Genomic DNA, 22378 nt, shown 5'->3' on the forward strand with positions numbered 1-22378 from the left:
GACCATAAGTATTTCATTTTTACTTATCTAATACTTATCTTATACATAGTGTATATCGATAGTTAATGTGTACCAATTCATGTGCAATGCGATGTTCGAGCTACAAAAAATAATACAAGAAATTAGGCAGTCACTAGTTCAGCATCTTTCAGGACCGATCGCTTAATGAAAAGAGTACCCGAAGGAGGTGTTGGAAAGATTGTGGTCCTCATTCATGGTATACAATTGTTTATCATAGCTAATGTGTTTTATATTTAATTTTTTGTTATAGTCATGTGTACTAACTTTCTAAAATTATTTGTAGGCTTTGAATCGCTTTGCGACTGCGAAAGAGGAGCATGATGCGAGACAGGTATGGTAAGGTGGTTGCCAGTCAATTTGCAGACATGTTGCACAATATGAAGACTGCAACAATAAAAACATATGGTGGGAAAGATGATCCACTACAGTGGAAGGGCCATGACCCTTCTACAATCAGGCCAAATTATTGTGATGCAATGTGCGACAAGTGAGTGGGCCATGAATTTCGAAACCGCTTAGCAAAGGCTGCACAAAATCGAGCGAAGATGCCCGATTTCCATCTACACACAGATGGATCTAGGACTTTTGGGAGCCACCTGAAGAAAATGGTAACTCGTCAATATATATTGTCATATTTATAAGTATTGTTACATACTTTTTAATTGATTTTTTTTATCATTTTACCTCATAGAAAGCTGAAAAATGAGGCATTGTGCCTTACAAGGATGTGTTTGTTGAAACACATAAACGTAAGAGCATAGGAGAGTTCGTATCAGAGAAGGCGAGAGCGACAACGGTATGTATTTATTGTATTAATAAACATTATAATAAACAAGTTACCATGAATATTGTAATTCTTAATTATTAATCCATACTATAATCATTACTTTGTAGGAGTCATACGAGCAACAGATGGTAGAGCGATATGACGATGACTCCACTCAGCATCCGCCTTTTGATCCTATAGCTTGGGTGACTGCAACCGGTGAACCAAAAAAGGGTCGTTTGTTCAGGTTTGAGAGTAATATGAACACAACACCAGTCGTTGCCTCCTCCAACCAGGGTTCTCAGAGTTTTTCTGCCAGCATCAACTCTCAGCGTCTGATTGACCCTGCTAATTCTTGGGATGGTGTCCGTTAGCTTATTAAGGACACAATGCGTGACTATTTACATGAAGCCATTTCCGACGTTGTCTGTAATGAGTTATGCAACTTTTTGGGGGACAGGAAAACTTCGTCTGCATGTGCCTGTTAAGTATGAAAGTTTCATGTCATTTATTTTATGTTGTTAGATTTCAAGCTAGTATATGCATGATTTCATCAAATATGAGCATGATTTCATCAATATGAAAGTTTTTTTATTGCCTTATAACATATATATGCAATGATTGAATCGCTATAAAAGTTTTTTGACAACCTTAAAACACATATTAGCATGATTTCATCATTATGAAAGATTTTTTGACTACCTTAGAACACATATATGCATGCTTGAATCACTATGAAAGTTTTTTGACAACCTTAGAACACATATATGCATGCTTGAATTACTATGAAAGTTTTTTGACAACATTAGAACACATATAAGCATGATTTCTTCACTATGAAAGTTTTTTGGTTGCCTTATAACACATATATGCATGATTGAATCACTATGAAAGTTTTTTGACAACATTAGAACACATATAAGCATAATATCATCACTATGAAAGTTTTTTGACTGCCTTATACCACATATATGCATGATTGAATCACTATGAAAGTTTTTTAACAACCTTAGAACACATATATAAGCATGATTTCATCACTATAAAAGTTTTTTGACAACCTTAGAACACATATGTAAGCATGATTTCATCAATATGAAAGTTTTTTGACTGCCTTATAACACATATATGCATTATTGAATCACTATGAAAGTTTTTTGACAACCTTAGAACACATATCTGCATGATTGAATCACTATGATTTTTTTTTGTCAACCTTAGAACACATATCTGAATTCAATTAATGTCCTTTACTTTATTGCTAGCTAGTCTATGTGTAATTCATTCATATTACTTTGATTGCCTTAGATTAGGTGCATTGCATATAATTTATTTCATTATATTTTGTTTATCAATACTAACCTTTCGGTTATCTTGTAGGATGTTGAAGATAATCAACGTAGATGAGCTGATGGAGGCATGGATGAAGGGGCAAATCGAGACAATGAAGATGATGATGCTCAGAGTCTTGGCGATGATTAGATTCATATGTTGAATTTGTTGCACCTTCTTGTTGTTTCAAAAGAAACTCTTTGTATATGTTCACTTGTAAATAATTAGAACTTGACAAGGATTATAGTGGATCGATAAATTTTTTCACCTTGTATCTTGTGTTAAATTTGTTTCAACTGCTTTGTATTTATATTTTGTATGTGTACTTTATTTTTTATATACAAGATATATAAATTGTATAACGAGAATTTTTTTCTTGATATTTATATTTCAAACAAATTTTTTTTGCGATGGATTAGCGACAGATAATATCCGTCGCTAATTAGTATCAACCTCCAATTTAGCGACAGATTAGGAACAAATATTTATCTGTCGTAAAACTGAATCGGTCGATGTTTTGCGATGGATTGTAATCCGTCATAAATCCGTCGCTATAATAGCGACAAAATTAGCGACGGATGTGTATCTGCCGCAAAATCAAATCTCTACGGATTAGCGACAACCTATTGACAGATCATGCCATTCGCCAATCTATCGTAAATTAGCAATGGAAGTAGCAACAGATATATTTCGTCGCTAATTAGCGACTAGAAAATTATGATAAAAGTTATCCATCGCTAATCCGTCGTTAGTTCATCGCTAAACTGTTCAACGATGGATTTGTGATGGATTAATGACGGATTATGATCGTCGCTAATCCACATGTTTCTTGTAGTGGCAGTTCGGTTGAGGAGATAGTTTGTCTCTCACATCAGCGCAATGACAGGAACAGGTATGTGATCATATCCCTTCAAATCAGTGTTATAAACAATGTGTATGCTCATATGATACTTCACATGTCCTCCCTGTTCCATGGGGGGGGGGGGGCTGCGGCATTTGCATGGACGTACAAATGTGCATGGGGCATGCACGCTGGGCATCCCAAGACAGCAAAAAATGGAGAATCAAACGTCTCTTTAATGTACACTTAATTGGACATATGATGGGATCAGCATACATTCAATCCTAGTCATTAAAACAATGGCTAAGATTAGTCCACATTGTCACCAGCATGTGGACTGATCCTAGCCACCCAGATGGATCAGTTGGACAGCAAGGATCAACATAGGATCCTTAGTATTATCATATGTTAGAGGATAAGTTGTTCGATGTTACTCGGACGCGCACAATCAGTGGCATGTGCACGTTTGTTTTAAAAAGGACCTTCAGTGGTCACGATCACGCTAATTCACTTAAATTGACTTCAGATTAGGGGTGGCAAAACCTGACACGACCCACCAACCAGACCCGCCAACCCGCCTCTTAGGTGGGTTCGGGTTGGGCTTAAGCCAACCCGTTTAATAAACGAGTCGACCCGCCTAACCCGTTTATTAAACGGGTCGGGTTCGGGTTGGGGGTATGCCAACCCGGCTGACCCGTTTAATAAACGGGTTAGGCGGGCGGGTCAACCCGCCAACCCGTTTTCCTGTTATTAAACATGTTGGTAGGTCATGTCGGGTTACCCGTTTATTAAATGGGTCGGGTTAGTGTTTGCCACAGCCGACCCGTTTAATAAACGGGTCGGGTTCGGGTTGAGGTATGCTGACACGCCAACCCGCCAATCCGACCCGATTGCCACCCCTACTTCAGATGCGTGTGCGTCAGACATTTTGGCCATCCATTATAAATAAGTAAATATAGATAGAGTAATGGGTAGATGCGAAATGATATGCTAAATAAGTTTTTCAGAGTTTTTGTTTTATTTTTAAATTCTGATGGTACAGATGTGATCTATATACTTGATTTTATAGGGATCAGCTCGTGAAGCGTTCGATTCCGATACATGGGTGAGTTTTAATAAGGTTAAAAAAATCAATGGTCCAAAATGTTTATAAAATTTTGAGGCTCCAAATATCATTCTTTTTCATCCAGAACACATCATTCAGGTGCAGTTTCCTAGTAAATAGACCATGCCCAACACATTTATATGGTCAGAACTGCTTAAAAAATAAAGGGCAGAAAAACCCATTTAACATGTATCAATTTCACACCTACCCATCTCAAAAATATGGCACTTGCTTCTCAAAGTCTTCCATGAAAAGAAAGATCGATCTCTTTTCTAGCTAGTTGCACTGAAGCCAAATGCGTGGAAGACTTCCTTGTCCACATCAACTTCAAGTATTGGTTAGCAGATCAAGACTTGACTCCGTAGCCATCATACTTAATTTTCTTGTCCGTTCACTTGCGCGTAACATACTTTCCCTACCTAAGATTTACAATCATAAAGTATTCGTTGGATGCTAACCACTGACCTAATCCTCTCTCTCTAAAAACACTAAGGCTATGTTTGGGAGCCTTGCAATGGGATAGAAACACGGTTTTAGTATTAGTCAAAATATCGTTTTACTAATGTGTGGTGTTGAGAGATAAAATTGCCAAAAACATCCTCTCATGAAAGGTCTTGAAATGCGGTGTTGGGCCTGCCAACACCAGTCAAGTCCTAATGCATTGTTTCAGCAACACCACTGCTCCCAAACAGCAAAGAGTATGAGAGCATGGAGACAACCATAACACAACCTCTAATTCAATGCATATATGTTCATTTATCCCGTCTTTTCTGGTTAAGGTTGTCCATAGGTAGGGATGCAAACAGTTCAGATTTCGTATCAGAAAAAAGCCTCATCCTGAATCTGACCCGTTTGCAACAGTAGCCATAGGAGAGAGCGGTGGACACCAAGTGTGCATGTAATATCTATTTTTACTTGTTTATTAAAGAAAATTTGACTTGTTTGATTCACGGATGTGTGTGGACGCAACAGGGCGTCCTGTCCTGCACTGTCCCGCCCTGTCCAGTGCCTTAAAAAAAATCACATGCGCTGTTTGTCCTCCCTATTCTGTGGGAGGGGGGGGGGGGGGGGGTGATGGCAGAACAGCGGCGGACACCATTTTCCTGTCTCCATGCAGCGTTTGAGTGGGCGTGCAGGGCTTGCATGCTGGGCGTCCCACAGACAGGCGAGGAACAGAGAATCAGACGCCCCATTAACGTACATTAAATCCTAGTAATTCAAACAGCGACTTGGATTGGTCCACATTCTCACCAGCATGTGGACTGATCCTAGCCACCCAAATGGTTCAGTTGGACGGCTAGGATCCTTCATATTATCATATGTTAGAAAAAAATATCAGTAATTTTTTTTTCTAAAAATATACATTTCATTTATTTTTTCATAATAAAAAAATAAAAGGAAAAAGAGCCCCGTGTAAAACACGCACATTTGTCTCAATCATCGTTAATTACTTGTGGCTTTCATTAATTGCGCGTATGGCTAGCTTAGAACATATGAAAAAAGAAAAAAGAATATGGGTGGATCCAACTTGGCTACAGGAGCACACATTGTGTATAAATTGATTGAGCACCCTTGATGAGATTTCACAAGCCTGTCTCATCTCAGGAGAAAAGAAGGTAGGCCACAAAAAAAACTCTCAATTATGGCAATGGCCTCACCCTTCACTCTCACCTTCTTCTCTGTCTTCCTCTGTCTTGTGTCCTTCCCATTCACCAGTGCAGGATACCTGAACCAGCACTTTCAGACTCTTGCAGTTGACGCGCTGACTATGCCGCGCCGATGTAATACAGGAAAAGGTGAATCATCTCCCTTCATAAGCTCCAACTTGTACTTTGTTCAACACAAATTTACTGTAAAATTTTTCTTTAACAAACGATCTAACTAGAGGAAAATTTGAGACTACCGTATGGAATCTCTTAATTGCTGTATCAATCAGTCTTAGACCATGCAACCACAAATTTACCTCTGTTCCAGTTTTTTTTTTTACATGATCATTCCTTCGAGCAAGGGTCTCATTCTAAATTCTATCTACCACAAAGACAAATCAGTTAGGACAAGCTCAGTTGGGCTCAGGTATATATACACAAAGGATTACTCCAAGGGTGAGTTCAGACACTAAATTTTGGTTGTTGATTTAGCTTACCAAGTCTGGCGCCCAGTATCTCGACTCATCAGGTTCCTTAGCTTTTGTCTGTTAAGTGAGTGCGAGCTCAGCAGCACTGGTTGTGTTCTTATTTCTAGGCATAGGTAATTAATTCCCTCTGCACCTAAGACGTTCCAACTTAGTGCTTTCCACTTCCAAAATTGAGCCTTGAGATCTGATGGCGGACTTGAAAAACGTCTTTAAGACCTTTTATGTCCAACTTTGAAACCACTAGCTCATTCATTAATCTTCACATGCAGGTCTCCAAAATGGTGAGCAAGGGAACTCAAACTTGAAACTATTCGATCTGCATGGGCCTTGCTCCCCCTTGCACACAAAGGCGGGATTGACGTTCAACGACGAGCAGGCTTTCAAGGAGATCCTCCAGCAAGACCATTCCCGGGTGGACTGGATCAATTCAAGGATATCTTCTTCTTCATCATCACACAATAAACAACTACAGGACCTCTTTCACACTGATGCCACAACAGATCTCCCAGCTTACTCAGGCATCTCAGTAGGCTATGGAAACTTTATTGTGAGTGTAGGCCTAGGCACACCCAAGAAAGACTTCAACCTAGGCATTGACACGGGCAGCGACCTCAGCTGGGTCCAGTGCGACCCTTGCGCACTCTCGTGCTACCCGCATCCGGGGCCTAGGTTCGCTCCCTCTGCCTCTTCCACCTACAAAACCATATCTTGCACTGCACCCGAATGCTCAGAGGTCAAGACTGATGGGCAGATCGCATGCTCGGCTTCCGGCCATTGCATCTATGGTGTGGGTTATGGAGACAGATCGTTCACCATTGGGCTCCTCAGCCAAGACACATTAACCCTGACCCCGAACGACGTACTCCCTGGGTTTGCCTTCGGGTGTGGTCATAATAACAGCGGGTTGTTCGGGATGATTGGGGGATTGCTCGGACTAGGACGGAGCAAGCTCTCGGTCATATCTCAAGCCACCAACAAGTACGGTGGCATATTTGCCTACTGTTTGCCGACACCAGGTTCACCCGGATCCTTGTCCTTCGGACCCGATCCGTCCTATGCCTCCGCGCAGTTCACACCACTGCTACCCAGTACTGCTAAACCCTTCTACTATGTTTCTGTCACTGGGATAACTGTAGGTGGGCAGCTACTGCCTGTTTCTTCTTCTGTATTAGCAAGCCCAGGGACCATCATAGACTCTGGGACTGTGATCACCCGTCTGCCACCAACTGCTTACAGTGCACTAAGTTCTGCTTTCCGTAGCAAGATGACCAAATATCCAATGGGCCAGCCAATTAGTATATATCTTCGGTACCTGCTATGACCTCTCCAATTACATATCAATTGAGGTCCCTAGGATTGCATTCCATTTCCAGGGAGGCACAGACTTGGTCCTGGACCCGACCCACATCTTCATTCCTGTGTCGAGCTCCAAGTTCTGCTTGGCCTTTGCTACCAATAGTGGGCTCGACACGGCCATCATAGGCAATTGGCAGCAGAGAAAGACTCTGGTAGTGCATGACATCCCCAATGCAAAGATTGGGTTCAGACCAGGAGCCTGCAATTGAATTTCGCGGATCTGTGTCATTCCTTCTTCTTCCTTTGTTGGAGATAAATGTATGGTGCAAAATGTAATGCAATGCTGCAATAAATAAATAAGACCAAAGTGTCCACTTTTCTACTTGATAGATGTTGCTACTTGCAATCAATTTTAAGGCCGTTCAGAGGACCAATTGAGAGTCAAGATGATCGAAGACCGAACCAACTGATCAAGATCTCTGTCATAGAGACAGTGTCCACAGAATTCTGGTGCCTACTGTTGTGCTAATTAATTTTGGTTTGGGCAAATGTTCGTACTTTGAACCATGTTTCAGTATCTGAACAGAACCCCTTTGTCTAAGTTTTTATCATCCAATCTAACAGATGGGTTAAGTTATGTTGAGATGTTGATAAAAAAAAAACACTAAAAACTATTAAAACATTGGAATAATGTTCATACGTGTTAGAGTGGTGTCAGCCATAGTGACAAAAAGTATAAAACGGAAAAAATATCGGCAGCCAAAAACTTACTAGAATTTTTTTTTTTTTAAATCTCATGTTTTAAGGCAAAATCTCGGCAATAAAAAATGATTTTTGATAAGAAAATATAAGTAAAAAAAAACCACACTATTTTTTCATGAAAAATAACCCATAAAAACATAAATAACGCGTTTATTTATGGTTCGGCACTAACAACCTTTGGATGGGTTGGATCTTGTGTTGTGAAAATAACTCAGTGAATATGGCAAATGAGCTTAAACTAGGTACAGTTCAAGGTACACGTTAGACACACTATCTTTAAAGTGATAGTTGTTACACTTAGGATTAAATTCTTAGTGCAATGAGTATTCATGCAACATCGCTCTCATGATATAGTTGAGCTTTCGCCTACCCGCGAGGGTTAGGTTGTGTCTTGTACTGTGTGAGAGCGAGTAACTTGACACAGATCACCTTGAATAGCCTCTTGACTCGAACTGAGAAGTACTATATATGGTTAGGTCTAAGCTCGTATAAACTCGAATTGGGAAGCACTTTAGCTAGGTTTAAGCTCATATTGACTCTAACTGGTGATACATATCACGTTAATCCAGATTTGAAACCCATTCAACAAAGAGTTGGTGGCTAGTGGTGGCCATCCCGGGGGAGTCCTTCGTTATTTCTGGCCTAGGCTAAAATTGGAGAACCCTATTTCTGGCTTGGTCTAAATTTGAAGAACCTAAAAGTAGAGCAAGCTAATTCTGAAGATCCTAATTTTGGTCTAAGTTATTTCCAGAGAATCCTATTTATGGTGATACTAAAAGTGGAGGAAGTTAAACTTAGACTAGGCCTATTTCTGGAGATCTCTAAGTGTGGAGAAGTCTAAGAATAGAGAAAAGGATGGCTAATTTTGAAGGCCATGACTCCAGAAATAGCCAAGCAAAATTGGGCCAAATGTGTTTTTTCCAATCTTAGTAGAATCTTTAATATTTTCTGTATTTATGTGCTTAGAACTTATAAGGACCTTTAAGCCTATATATAGAGGCCTTGCTTCGCCCTCTTCCAAATGAAGCAAATGAATAAAAATCAAGTTGAACCTTTTTTCCTCTCACACCTCTCTCTAAAAGATGACTATCTCTCTTTATCTCTCTCAAGGGCTTGTCCCTCTCACTCTCTCACTTTGGTGAATAAGACCTCTTGTAGGTCGAGTCCACTAAGTTAGAGCTTTGGTTGCTGCCCAAGGTCCCACTCAACCCTACACATGCTAACCCAAGCCCCGACTGTCTACACCATCCTGAGCTGACCTTTGGTGAATTCGACCCCAATCAACCAATCCGACCCTATGTAGAAGACCCCTCTGAGTCACCCTGGTCCAAGAAAGTTAGCCAAGTTCATTGCCTTATCCCAAACCGAGTGTGAACCATTGTAACCCAGTTCAGCCTACCTAAATCCTGTCAGACCTTCAAAAAATCCCCCAACCCAAACTGTTAGGAATCTAGATATAATTTTTGGACCCAATATTTTTTAATGTGTCATTAACCATCTTTCTGAAATCCACGATTTATTGAGTTTCCAGCACAGAGAAATTAATTTTACAATTTGGGTTTGTCTGTATTATACCCATTATGTCTCTGTCAAGCCTAAATATTTTCCGCAACTAAAAACTATGTGTTGTTTGCCCTTGAAATTTTGTCTGAACCTAGTTTTGGGCGTATGGAATCATCCTTTTGATTTTGAGATTTTTTTTGTTGCACTGTTTGGGAGAACTGATTTTTCTCCCTAAACCTATTAAAACTCACTATTCTGACTATGTAATGCCCTAAAGTTTTAACAAAAAAATAAAGCAAATTTTTTAATGCAATAACTTATCCATGATAATACTCTAACCCGACTAAGCACTAGAGAGCCCGTTTATGTGCAAGTACTAGCATATATTAGCCCACTAGAATTAAGTTCACGAAGGGGACAACCAAGAGCAAAAACCCTTTATCAAGAAAACAAAAATACATCAAAAAACATTTAGTTTAGTTTTGGTTAGAATTTTAGACATGTTACAGATATTTAAATTCAGCATGAGATTGAATCCAATTCTCATATTGAACTTGAGTCTATAAACAAATTGTGAATTGATCCAAATCAGAGATTCGGAATCCAAGATAAAAATAAGCCAATATCATTCATGAATTAATTGAAATGCTTGAAAATATGACTAATAACAATAACAAGTCTTAATAAATCATAAATTATTTCCAACACAAATATCAGATCTAGATATTTGGGTGGCACCACCCATAACATTCCACCATCATTCCAGCTCCATACTCGTTACCCGAATGTGTATGATGTAAGGGTCAGACTCATCAAGTCTCAGTAGAAACATGATTACAATGCATATATGTATATAAATAAGTATATATGAACACATATATTCTTATATAATATGTATAATGCAATATCATATCATAATACATTCCAATGACAAACTATAATAATTAAATCCTTACGTTTAATTGGATAATTATGGCAAATCCATGCAGCATGTTACAAAACATAAACATATCCATGATTCAATATTTGCATTAATAGGGTATATTTTCAATACAAGTTTCTATAAAATAAATATGCTTGAGTATAAGGCTTATGTTTTTCTTTCTTACTCTCTCGTGGGTACTCTTCAGCTACTGTCGTCAAGTCAGATGAGATCACTTAGGAATTTATTATGCTATGTATTTTAATAACCCAGGTAACAACCTGAAATAGATCCAATGAGGTCCGTGATTAAGATATATCATCCTAGAGGCCACTGAAAAATCAGGATACATCTTAAACTTTTGCAAAAGACATAGACCTACCACCTATGACACATTGGTAATCTGACTCCCTAACTATAAGAATTGGGAACCAAGTGAGATGCCTAGCTCTTACAAAACAAACATAATAGTCCAATGAAGTTTTGTATCACCTACTCTGTCCAAGGTAAGCTCGAGTCTGAATGGGTTATTAGGTATTTTTATTAAAGGATTTGTTGTATTTCATCACATGTGCTATTTATCATTCAACACTCTATGGCTCAATAGCCCAAGTACCCCTTCATGGTAGTTTTTTACATTATCTTTTATGACATGAGCATCATACTACCCATTCATAATAATAATTCATTTTTATTTGCTCATTCATGTTGATAACCTGTTCAGTATACTTTGGTGCCTTTAAATCAGTCGAGCATCCATACACCCTAGTGCCTTTAAACAAGTCAGGTATTCATTATGTTATGTGAACATGTATATTTTTTTCATATCTTGGTGCACTTTCAGCACCCCATTGGTTCTTTTCAAAAAAATTGCTTGTTTATGAGTGATCCCATAAGCATGCATATTTTTCATGCCTTATAGCACATTATCATCACATGCCACACAACATATTTATGCACTTATGACACCACATTAGTTTTTTTAAACTACAAACACGTTTGTAAGCATCCATATATGCATAAATGTTTTTTATATCTTATAGCACATCATAATATATTATAACATTATGTTGCATAATTATAACATCATGTTGTACATAACAAAAATTTACATCATAGCATTCAAAAGATGTTCCCAAGTGATGACACAATCACATTGCCTCAATAAGCCCATTCACTTCTTAAACCATGTTATCTTCATTTGGTTCACTTTTAGAACTATGACATGTATTCAAACACAATTTGCCAATTTTGGGATTGTTAATGCAGAATTTACCAACCATTATAAATTTTACCATAAATCAGCTAGAAGGAGTTAGGCTATGATATTTTCACAAAAAAAAATCATATATGTTACATGCATACTGACAAAAAACTAGAATTTATCTTATTATAGAACATGAATTAAAATTTTCATAAACATAGACTGTTTTCTATTTATAGAATAATCTTGTCTAATTCTGTTTTATGTAAAATCAATCATAAACCATACAGAACAAAATAAATGCTAGGATTTTTATAATAGATGGTTTGATATAATTGATTCAAGCTCATAAAAAACCCAGACTTAAATTTGACTCAAACAGAGAGCTAAAAATTTTGTAATACATGCTATTTTTGTTATTTGACAAAACAAGTTCTAGAAAATCATAGATTCAGGAGCAACTTTTCTGTTTTTTTATTTTTAAACCATGAAGAATCAACTTTCAAGATTTTAACCCTGTGTTCTTCCATATCCAAACTATGAGGAATCAACCTTAAAGATATGATTTTTACAAAGTTTTTCTATCTCTGCATAATCTCTATCAGGAAAGGATTTTTGTCTCGACTTGCAAAGCACATATATGTTCATTAGCTAAAATAATGGACAGAGAGAGACCAACTATTGCATTTGGTGTAGGATATTTTGATTTTTTGTCAAACATCATATAGCAAATCTCTACTTTCACTGTTCTCCTCTTTTAGAGTAAATCCAAAGAACACACACTAAAGCAAACTCTTCTAAATCAATGGAGGCATATAAAGGAGAAACAAACAAATTTCATGATTTTACTTATTCCTCTTTTGAGAGTAAATAAAAAGAACAAACACTAAAGCAAATTCAACTTCTAAATCAATGGAGGCATATAAAGGAGAAACAATAAGATTCCACGATTTTCATTTTTCTAATATTGTATTTATTTTACCAATATGACAAGCCCTAAATTTTATAGAAACATGGCAATAAAAATCACACAAAAATAACAAAAAAACCCAAAGATGCATAACTTCTTGAGTTGCAACATCACATAGTTCATTGTACAAAACTGAAAAATAAAATAAAACTCAAGTGATGGACCCAGTAGGGACAAAAGCTTCTGACGATCGAAAGTTGTCTTTGCCATGGGACATAAGTTTTTGGCAAGAAGGGTCTCTGCGTGTGCAGAGAGAGAGGTTGCCTTTTACTCATCAACCAACACTCTGAGGTCTTCCATAAAGCATAGAAGGGAGAAATAAGAGAGGCACAATAAGGATTTTGTGTTAGTAGAAGTATTTTGACAGGAAAGACTCCATCCATTTAGGAAACATGGGGAGTTACAAGTTTTTTGGACTCCACCTGGCTTGGGCAGTCACCATCTAAAAAAATGGTGACTACCCTTACTAGACATCACCCTAGCTAAATATTAGCATAGTGAAACTTTGAATTGTTTGTTGGGGGATGCTTTTTCTGTATTGTTTATCTACGAGGAGTGATACCTCATTACTTCCTCTATGTGTGCTATAATTCTTCCTATAAATAAAAATTAATTTTTTTTCATTCAAAAAAAAAGAAGAAAGAAACTCTTTTACACAACATCCCTTTGGTCATTCATGGGTTCAATTGCGTTAGAAAGAGCATCAAAGAGATAACTTATCTTTAATACACAGAAAAAAATGAATCAATTCTAAAGTTTTCTCATAGAGACAATGGAATGTATCTTTGGTTCAAACTAAGAGTTTTTTTTCATTATTTGGATTTGGATATGAATCAACCACAATCCATCCAGATCTGACCCGTTTACAACCCTAAACGAAAGCATTGCAATGAGACACCCCTGAATATGACATTAAGATGTTTTTTCACTTTGTTTTTTATAGATACAAGCAAAAAAGAGGTGTGGTTAGGCAATTGGGTCTGAATTATTAGACTTTGCATGCATAGGTAAAAGTAGTGAAATAGAGATTGAAAGGCATACATTGTTACACTGTAAATCGCCAAGGGCACTAGCTTTAAATCATAACCTCTAGTCCTTTGATTATTTTATATTTTTTTATTCTCCAGAATACTTGAGAATGTCTGTATTCTCAACTATATTCTCATCTTTATGAAAACTGACCTTTAAGCACATTTTTGTATCCATTAAAAAGGTCTGGATCGGGGTGTGCCCAAAGGAGAAATGCCTATTCAACTTGAAGGGTAACAACCTTTGGATTAATAGTTATTTTTCAGGAGACATATAACCATTTAAGGTGATCATTCCCAATGGTTACCTTATAGCCATATATCCCAATATCTCCAACTTGGCCATAAGGAGCAATTTTGTACCACCAAGCTTACTCTTACTTTTGGGTTTTGCATTGGTACACTTATGTTACATGTAAATTAGTCACGCATTCTGTGGATTTTTTAATACATACCTCATAGGAATTTTATTGCTTATATGTTAGTCACGCATTCTATGGATTTTTCATATGTTCCTCGCAGGACTTTTATTTATAAATATTAAAGTTTTCTCCGACTTACATGCCTTAAAAGTCATTTGCTTTTAATCTTAATCAACTTTCATATGACATGGAGGTAAATAATCTACTACTATCATTTTTTATTTTTATAACATGCACAAAATAAATAGTTAATTATCTAATTATGAGACATAACTTATATGCCATAAAATTATTTATGATATTAGTTGTTACACTAATCAACATCAATGTACCTCTCATGGACAAGTAAAATTTTATATTCATCTCAAACTTGTCATCCTATGCATCAAACATTTTTTTATAATATTTTGAAATAACTATCTTCAAGATATATGAGTTTTCATGTTAACATGCATATTAATGATTGAGACTTATTCACATACATTATAAATTTTCATGGCATCATGAGGCCTTTTGCTAGCATATCACCATCATGGTTTAAGTCATGTCTATCTCACATAAATATAGAGAATTTTTCAATCATTCTTTTATTACAACCCTTAGTATAAATAATGCATTAAACTTATACATCTTAATAAAGCAAACAAACATATACTTTTATTTAGAGTACCACCATGGTAAAGTTCTAGCATCCTTTTGCTCATACATCACATATGAATAACGTTATCTTATCTCATATAATCAATTCTTCATAAAGCACATATATAAATTGGTCAACTGGGATCTCTTGTGACTTTCTCATGACCATAGGACATCTTATGCCAACATTGTGCATAGTCTAATACTAAATTAGTATAATATACCCTGATTTATAGATAACAGTTATATGTACATTAGTGAAGAACATTCATCACTTGCATGAATCCATGACAAATACACATACCTTTTTTTTAGTGGTAGACCAAACTCCTACTATCCATGCACACCATTTAAAACATCAAAGAAAATCAACATTGTGTGCATTTCCAAACATATACTTTTATTTATCGTATATTTATAAAATATGTTCTAATCAAGCCTATTACTTCCTGATCACTTAATCCAAGTCATCATGAATTGGACTACCAAATCCATGTAACACACTATGCATTAGCCTTATGACATTCAATTAGCTTTTAAATCATTTAAGATGCTTAATACATGATAATTATTTATCATCATTTCTAAACAAATATTAACATGAAGAAGCAAAACTAAATTTTACTCACTTTTTTCATGCATATTAATTTATGAATGCAAAACATCACATGTCAAACATATATATTATTTCTCAAGATAAAACACAAGTCCTCAAATCAAAACCAATTTGATATGAATTAGATCCAAACCATATGAGAGTTTTTTGTCTATCCCATCACTCTGATTGTATCAAAGGCTATAAACCCATTTTATGCCTCATAAAAAAAATCACATTAACCTTTAAAATATTAGTTTATATTCATATATAGATCTAAGAGCAAGTTTATTGAATTCAATTCATATCCAAATCCGACTTGAGATATTTTTATCTAACCAAACAAGATAGATATCATATTTATTTCAAAACAACTATAGATCATATAAAATTTGACTATCAGCTAAATTCATATGATTACTATCTAAATCAAATAGATATAATACCATATCCAAACATAAAACATATTTATTCGATCATGGGTTATATAGGATTTTGAATATAGTCCAAATGCATGTTATTAACATACTCATTCTAATGGATTCATATGGGTTATAAAATTCACTTGAGATGTTATCATCAAGTTAGAATTGAATCTTTATGCAAGGCTAAATAATTCAAGCAAAACCATGGTTATATAATATTTGATTATAGTCCAAATTCATTATATATATATGAATCCGAAAATATCTAACACCCAATTATTCAGACCCATCAAATAATTTTGCACCAAAACATGGATCATTTATAATGCTCAAGATATTTTTGAATCTTATTATGTTATTTTGGATTTTACACATCTATATCAACTTGAGATATTATTATCAAGACATTAAAATATGCTTTACACAAGGACATAGTTAAGCAATTTTATAGATCCAAATTGATTATATATCAAGTTCATTCATATGTTTGATTATGGGTTATCATGATTTGACTATAATCTAAATCATAATTTACACATAAATATGCTTAAAACAAAAAATAGATTACCAACACAATATATCCAACAAAACATGCAATGTCATAAAAAAATCCTAGATCTCATACTATCAATATGGATCTTTATTCAACATGATATTCTTTTGATCCAATATAACATTTGGACCAAAGCTATCCAAAGCACATAAGTAAACATTTCTTACTTTCATTATGATTATCCGGATCTATCTTCAAACTTACTCATGTGGGTAAATATCTTGACTGGATCATAACATATATTGCATGAGTTTGAGCCAAATTTTTAGCTTTTAAATCACATTGACAAACACATGAGATCTAACTCATTAATTCAAAATTAATTATCATTGACTTGAGTCAACCACTATAATCAAGATTAATTATCATTTATTTGATCCAACCAATATGTATGGTTAATAGGGATTGACCTAGTATAACTAGTTCAAGCAAAGAAGATCTAATCCTCATTGACTGGACTCTATTTGGTCCTGTCTTGACCAAAACTTTCAACTGGATCAAACTGCCTCATCTAGGTCTATTCAAATCTAATTTGATTTGATTGAATATGACCCAGTTCATATATCCTCAAGCAATCTATTAAGGTTCATCTAGATTGAATCATCAAAATGAGTCTAAGTAGACTTGCTCTAATTTTGATCCAATTACAATAAGCATGATTTGGGCCTTATTCAAACTGATTAAGCATACAATCCATCAGGTTTGAACCAATATACTGAATCCAAATCGATTCAGTATGAGATGCATGACTCAAATAAGTATGATCTTCTAAGTCCAACCACATCTCTATAAATCCAATTTGGTGTAAATAGATTCAAACAAGGTTCACTAGATCTGATATGATCTAACCTTGAACTAACTATCAAAATTAGATTTATCATGTTCAAAATTGAGTCATCAATTCACTCAGTTTCACACAACCTTATCTAAATGGATCTAATGCATTTCATCAGATCTGATTAGGCAAGATCAATCATGACATAATGTCAAATAGTTTCCCATGATTTATCCAATTTGGTTACTAATAAAATCTAATGAATGTGATTGTATCCAATTTTGGATCAATATATATACAATTCAATCCAAAATGCATGATTTGATCTAAAATGAGTCAATCAATCAAATCTCAATAAGGTGATTCAATTTTAATTGATGATTAACTAAGTTATTCATAAAACCAACTCAGTTTCATATTTGTTATATCCACAATACATCTTATCAGTTTATTCATCTTGTTTTGGCTTAAGATACTTAGGCATATGAAAGTTTTCTTTTTAATGCCATTGAAAATCTTATATCTTGTTTCTTATTCTCACCATAATGTTTTTAAAATAATATTATGAGAATCAAGTCAAGACCAATCTCATCTTCATAGCATGATATAAAAGAAAAACTTTTCATACATAATCTTATATAAGCACCCATCAATTAAACTTGTCAAAAATATCAAATTGACCTATGTTGCATCACATACAACATAATATGGATTTGATTATAATATATCTCATAACTGTTTCGGGTCTGACTAATAACATATATGAATTCGAATCTGACCAAATTCATACCTACAACCAATTATATTTCAGTTTGATATTGATTATCTTACTAAAACCATGATTATTTTGTTTTTTATTTACCTAATCTTATATAAGCACCCATCAATTAAACTTGTCAAAAATATCAAATTGACCTATATTGTATCACATACAATATAATATGGATTTGATTATAATATATCTCACTAACTATTTCAGGTCTGATTAATAACATATATGAATCCAAATCTGACCAGGGTCATACCTACAACCAATTATATTCTAGTTCGATATTGATTATCTTACTAAAACCAAAATAATTTTGTTAACTAATTGTTCTCAATACAGTTGCACAAATATCTAAACAAATGTCATTATTTTTGTTTTAGTCTTAGGCATGCAATAGATAATATCAAAACAATACAAATCTCATGCAATTTCTATCAAAATACCACTACAGGGAGTATTTTATAAACTAGAGATCCCTTTCTTTAGTTTTTAGAAAGCAGAAAATGATTCTGAGTAATAAATATCAAAACAGAACTACAAAATACTATTTTTGTAATTTTTTAGTTAAACAAAAAGATTTAGCCACCTTTTTGTAATTTCAAAAAAGTGAAGAACTTGCTTCTAAAAATTCACCAGGCAATAACGCTATTTTTGACAATTTTAAGAATTAGAACCTTTGACAGAAAAATATTAGAAATAAAACTCTGTTTCTGAAATAAAATAGAGGTCTTTAACAAAAAAAACAAAAAATATGTGGATCTCTATGATTTTTTCAATAAAATACCTTAAACTTAAAATAAAAAACCCAAAGCAGGGCATTTTCGACCCTTCTTCCTTTCCCACTTGGGAAACCCCTCTTTCAATTTTTTGGCCAGTCACTGTGTCCTTCCTTCAGTGCAACTGGAGTGTTGTGCGATCGTAGAATGCCATTGCGGTTGAAGAAAAAGTTTTATAGGATGACAATTAGACCCGCTTTACTATATGGTACAGAATGTTGGGCTGCCAAGAGACATCATTTTCAAAAAATGAGTGTAACTGAGATGTGTATGCTTCGATGGATGTGTGGAAATACACTAAAAGATAAGATTCGGAACGAGAAAATACGTAAGAAGGTAGGTGTTGCATCCATTGAAAATAAGATGAGTGAGAATCGTTTATGATGGTTTGGGCATATTCGACGAAGGCCTAATGATGCTCCGGTTAGAAGGATGGAGAAATGGGAAAATCTATTAGCTAAAAGAGGTCGGGGTAGGCCTAAGAAGACTTAGATGGAGATGATAAGAAAGGATATGAATACTTTGAAACTCACGAGGACATGACATTAGATAGAAATGATCGGAAGAGAAGGATTCATGTGGAGGACCCAAAATGATTTTCTTTTTGGTTCATATCGCCGACCCCAATTGTTTGGGATGAAGGCGTTGTTGTTGTTGTCACTGTCTCCTTCCTTCAGTGATCGTAGATCACCACCGGCGACTCTCATTGGATGGTGGCCTTTTCGGTGATGGGAAAATTTTCACCGGCAACAGAGGAGGGCGACATTGCCTCCTCTATCACCTTCGATTATGGGGCTTTTACTAGGGCTTTAGAGGTTTTCAGTGGCTTCACCGGTCAGCAGGCGCGATCGAGGGATTTGATCACCCTCGACCCACCGAAGGTGATAGTGCCCTCACTGGCAACAACTCGGTGTTGGTCCCCCTCCTGGTTTCTCTTTCTCTGTTGGCCCCATTGAGACAACAGGTTTTTCTCACCAAAAACTAGTGGTCTCTGCATTCCCTCTTGTTGTTATGGTCGTCTGAATCTTATTATAGGGTTGACCTCTAGCGACTTTGAGGAGCGACTCATCTAACGCCGGTTTTCGACGACCCGAGGATCAATTCTTTTAGGCTCACCCCTCTTCTGATTTCTCTGTTTTTTTTTTTTACAACATGGATACATCCTTTCTGATGACAGACTCCGATCATCAAACGAAAAACCCAGGTACTTAAAATGATTTTTTTCCCTTTCATACCCAAAAGAACATGATTTTCACAATCGAGAATCCTTGGTTCACTATTTGTGTAAAAAAATAGAAATATTGAAAATAAAATCATTGACCTTTATTCACCAATTTTCCCTTTTCTATTTTTTTTTGTTTTGGTGATAATCGAGCCTCCAGCTGGGTTGTGCTCTGATACCACTATTAAACTTGCATGCACAGGTGAAAGCAATGAAATGGATATTGAAGGGCGTCCGTTGTTATATTGTAAATCGCTAAGGGAAATGACTTTAAATCACAACCTCTAGTCCTTTGATCATTCTATATTTCCTTATTATCAAGAATACTTGAGAATGTATGTATTCTCAACTATATAACTTTATTCCCATTTTTTTATCCATCAAAGGGTGCTGGATCGCGTGCCCAAAGGAGAAATACCCCTTCAACCTTAAGGGTCACGACCCTTGGATTAGTAATTATTTGGAAGACATAACCACTCAAGGTGACCCTTCTCAATGGTTATCTTATGGCTATATATCCCAACACTAATACTTTACAAAGTATCCGGGCCACACAAAATATCAAAAACCTCTGAGTGTGCAGCGATTTGTTGTGTAGAACATAAATACAGAAAATCACTATACACTAGCAATTTTTGTGTTTTTGTGTGCCTTAGTAAAACATAAAATACAGAAAATCACTATGCGTGCACGGATTTTGTGTAAAATACAAAAAGTAGAAAATCTCTAATATGCACAACAATTTTCTGTGTTTTATATTTTATACAGAAAATCACTATGGGACCCGAATACTTTGTAAAGTACTCAGCTCGATCACTGGATCTGCTCTAAGAGAGAGAGAGAGAGAGTTTGGCTAAACAGGCAATCTTTTGGCTTCTGGTTAAATTGCTAAGCCAGTCTTGAAGGTGGCCTACATAAAGCACAGTAAAATCCTCATAATCATTGATAGCATAGAAAATAAAATGACAGAGACCCTCAATATCATCTATCACACGAGCTGGATTGCACATACCGTAGAAATCAGCATAAGGTTGTGAATTGAATGCTCACCGATCACATCAACATTGTAGAAGACAAACCAATCGTTACGTCCAAGTGTGAAACCTGGACCGCATGGCCATAACTTGGAGTTCCATGGCTACATCACCCAACCTTTTCAGCTCAAGTTTGCAGGTTTTCCATGGGCATAAAACAAGTTGCAAACACTACGACAAGAACTAAGATGAATGGATGACAATGAATCAGATTTTATCTGATATCCGACTAAATTCTATTTCACTTAGTTGCATTTGGTAAGCTAAAACTATATCTGATTATAATCGGCGATATCATTTTGATTTTTTGCTACTGAATCCAACAAATATCCAAATGTGAGACATCTGAATCTGTTTACATGTAAAAAAGTAGATCCGACATGAGCTTTTCACCATTCAAATCCGTTTAGCAAATATCCAGATAGTTGAATATGGTATTAGCCACATCCGATCTGAATCCGAGCCGTTTAAGTCCAGAGAGAGAGAGAGAGAGAGAGAGAGAGAGAGAGAGAGAGAGAGAGCATCATCAATTGGCTTTGACTATCTAAGTAATGATTAACTTGGTCAAGGCATGCCCACTCCATCCTTCACTCTCTAAGCCGTCATCCCAAATATTTTCCTTCCACTAAACTCAGCACATATTTTCTCCCCTTTTAAGAATTGGACATTATAGTCAAAGGTCCTTGGAAATAGGTGCATTAGATGTTGAACCGGTGCTCATCATCTCTCTACAAACATAAAGGTTGATAGACTTCTTTGAACCATAAAGCACATTGGGTCACAACCATTCAAATTGAACTACTAGTTTCAATTCCATCTTCGAAGTTTTAATTTATGAAAAGTCTTCTTGTAAGTTTCTTTTGGTCTTGAATCAATTCAAATTGATATAGATTGATCCCGACTTTGCCTTATGAATGGTACAAACAAATTGTGTAATTTTCAAAATAACCTAACATATTTAAATATTTAACCTTGTTATGCACCTATAGACACCACAATTTTGACCTAGTCATTTCATACGACCAAAATTCAAAGTTTTCAGCTCATTCTAAAAATAATGCTAACTTCAACCTCATTTTTTGCCTTAAAAATAGCTTTATCAAAATTTTTGCTTTAAAGATGAATTAAACTAAAGGATCTCAACTTCTAAACAAGTCAAAAAATAAGTCATTCCGATACAAAAATCAAAAGATATGATTAAAACAATTTAGCAGCTCCTAACTATACATGGATTGTCATTAGTAGATCATTAAAGTATCGTCAACACATAATAAAGTGTTATTA

The 22378-nt window shown here is 35.5% G+C and overlaps 1 protein-coding gene across 1 annotated transcript; it reads left to right on the top strand.

The window, feature by feature from the left end:
* Nucleotides 1-5658: 5658 nt before the first annotated feature.
* LOC149834243 (aspartyl protease family protein At5g10770-like) lies at nucleotides 5659-7877 on the top strand. The gene is made up of 2 exons (XM_090011290.1): nucleotides 5659-5861; nucleotides 6469-7877. Exons 1-2 carry the CDS (start codon nucleotides 5708-5710, stop codon nucleotides 7518-7520), a joined length of 1206 nt encoding a protein of 401 aa, XP_089867416.1. The 5' UTR covers nucleotides 5659-5707; the 3' UTR covers nucleotides 7521-7877.
* The last annotated feature ends 14501 nt before the right edge of the window (nucleotides 7878-22378 follow it).

This window comes from Nuphar pumila, chromosome 6, assembly GCF_984573655.1.
Source record: "Nuphar pumila chromosome 6, dmNupPumi1.hap1.1, whole genome shotgun sequence".
NCBI classification, from domain to species: domain Eukaryota; kingdom Viridiplantae; phylum Streptophyta; class Magnoliopsida; order Nymphaeales; family Nymphaeaceae; genus Nuphar; species Nuphar pumila.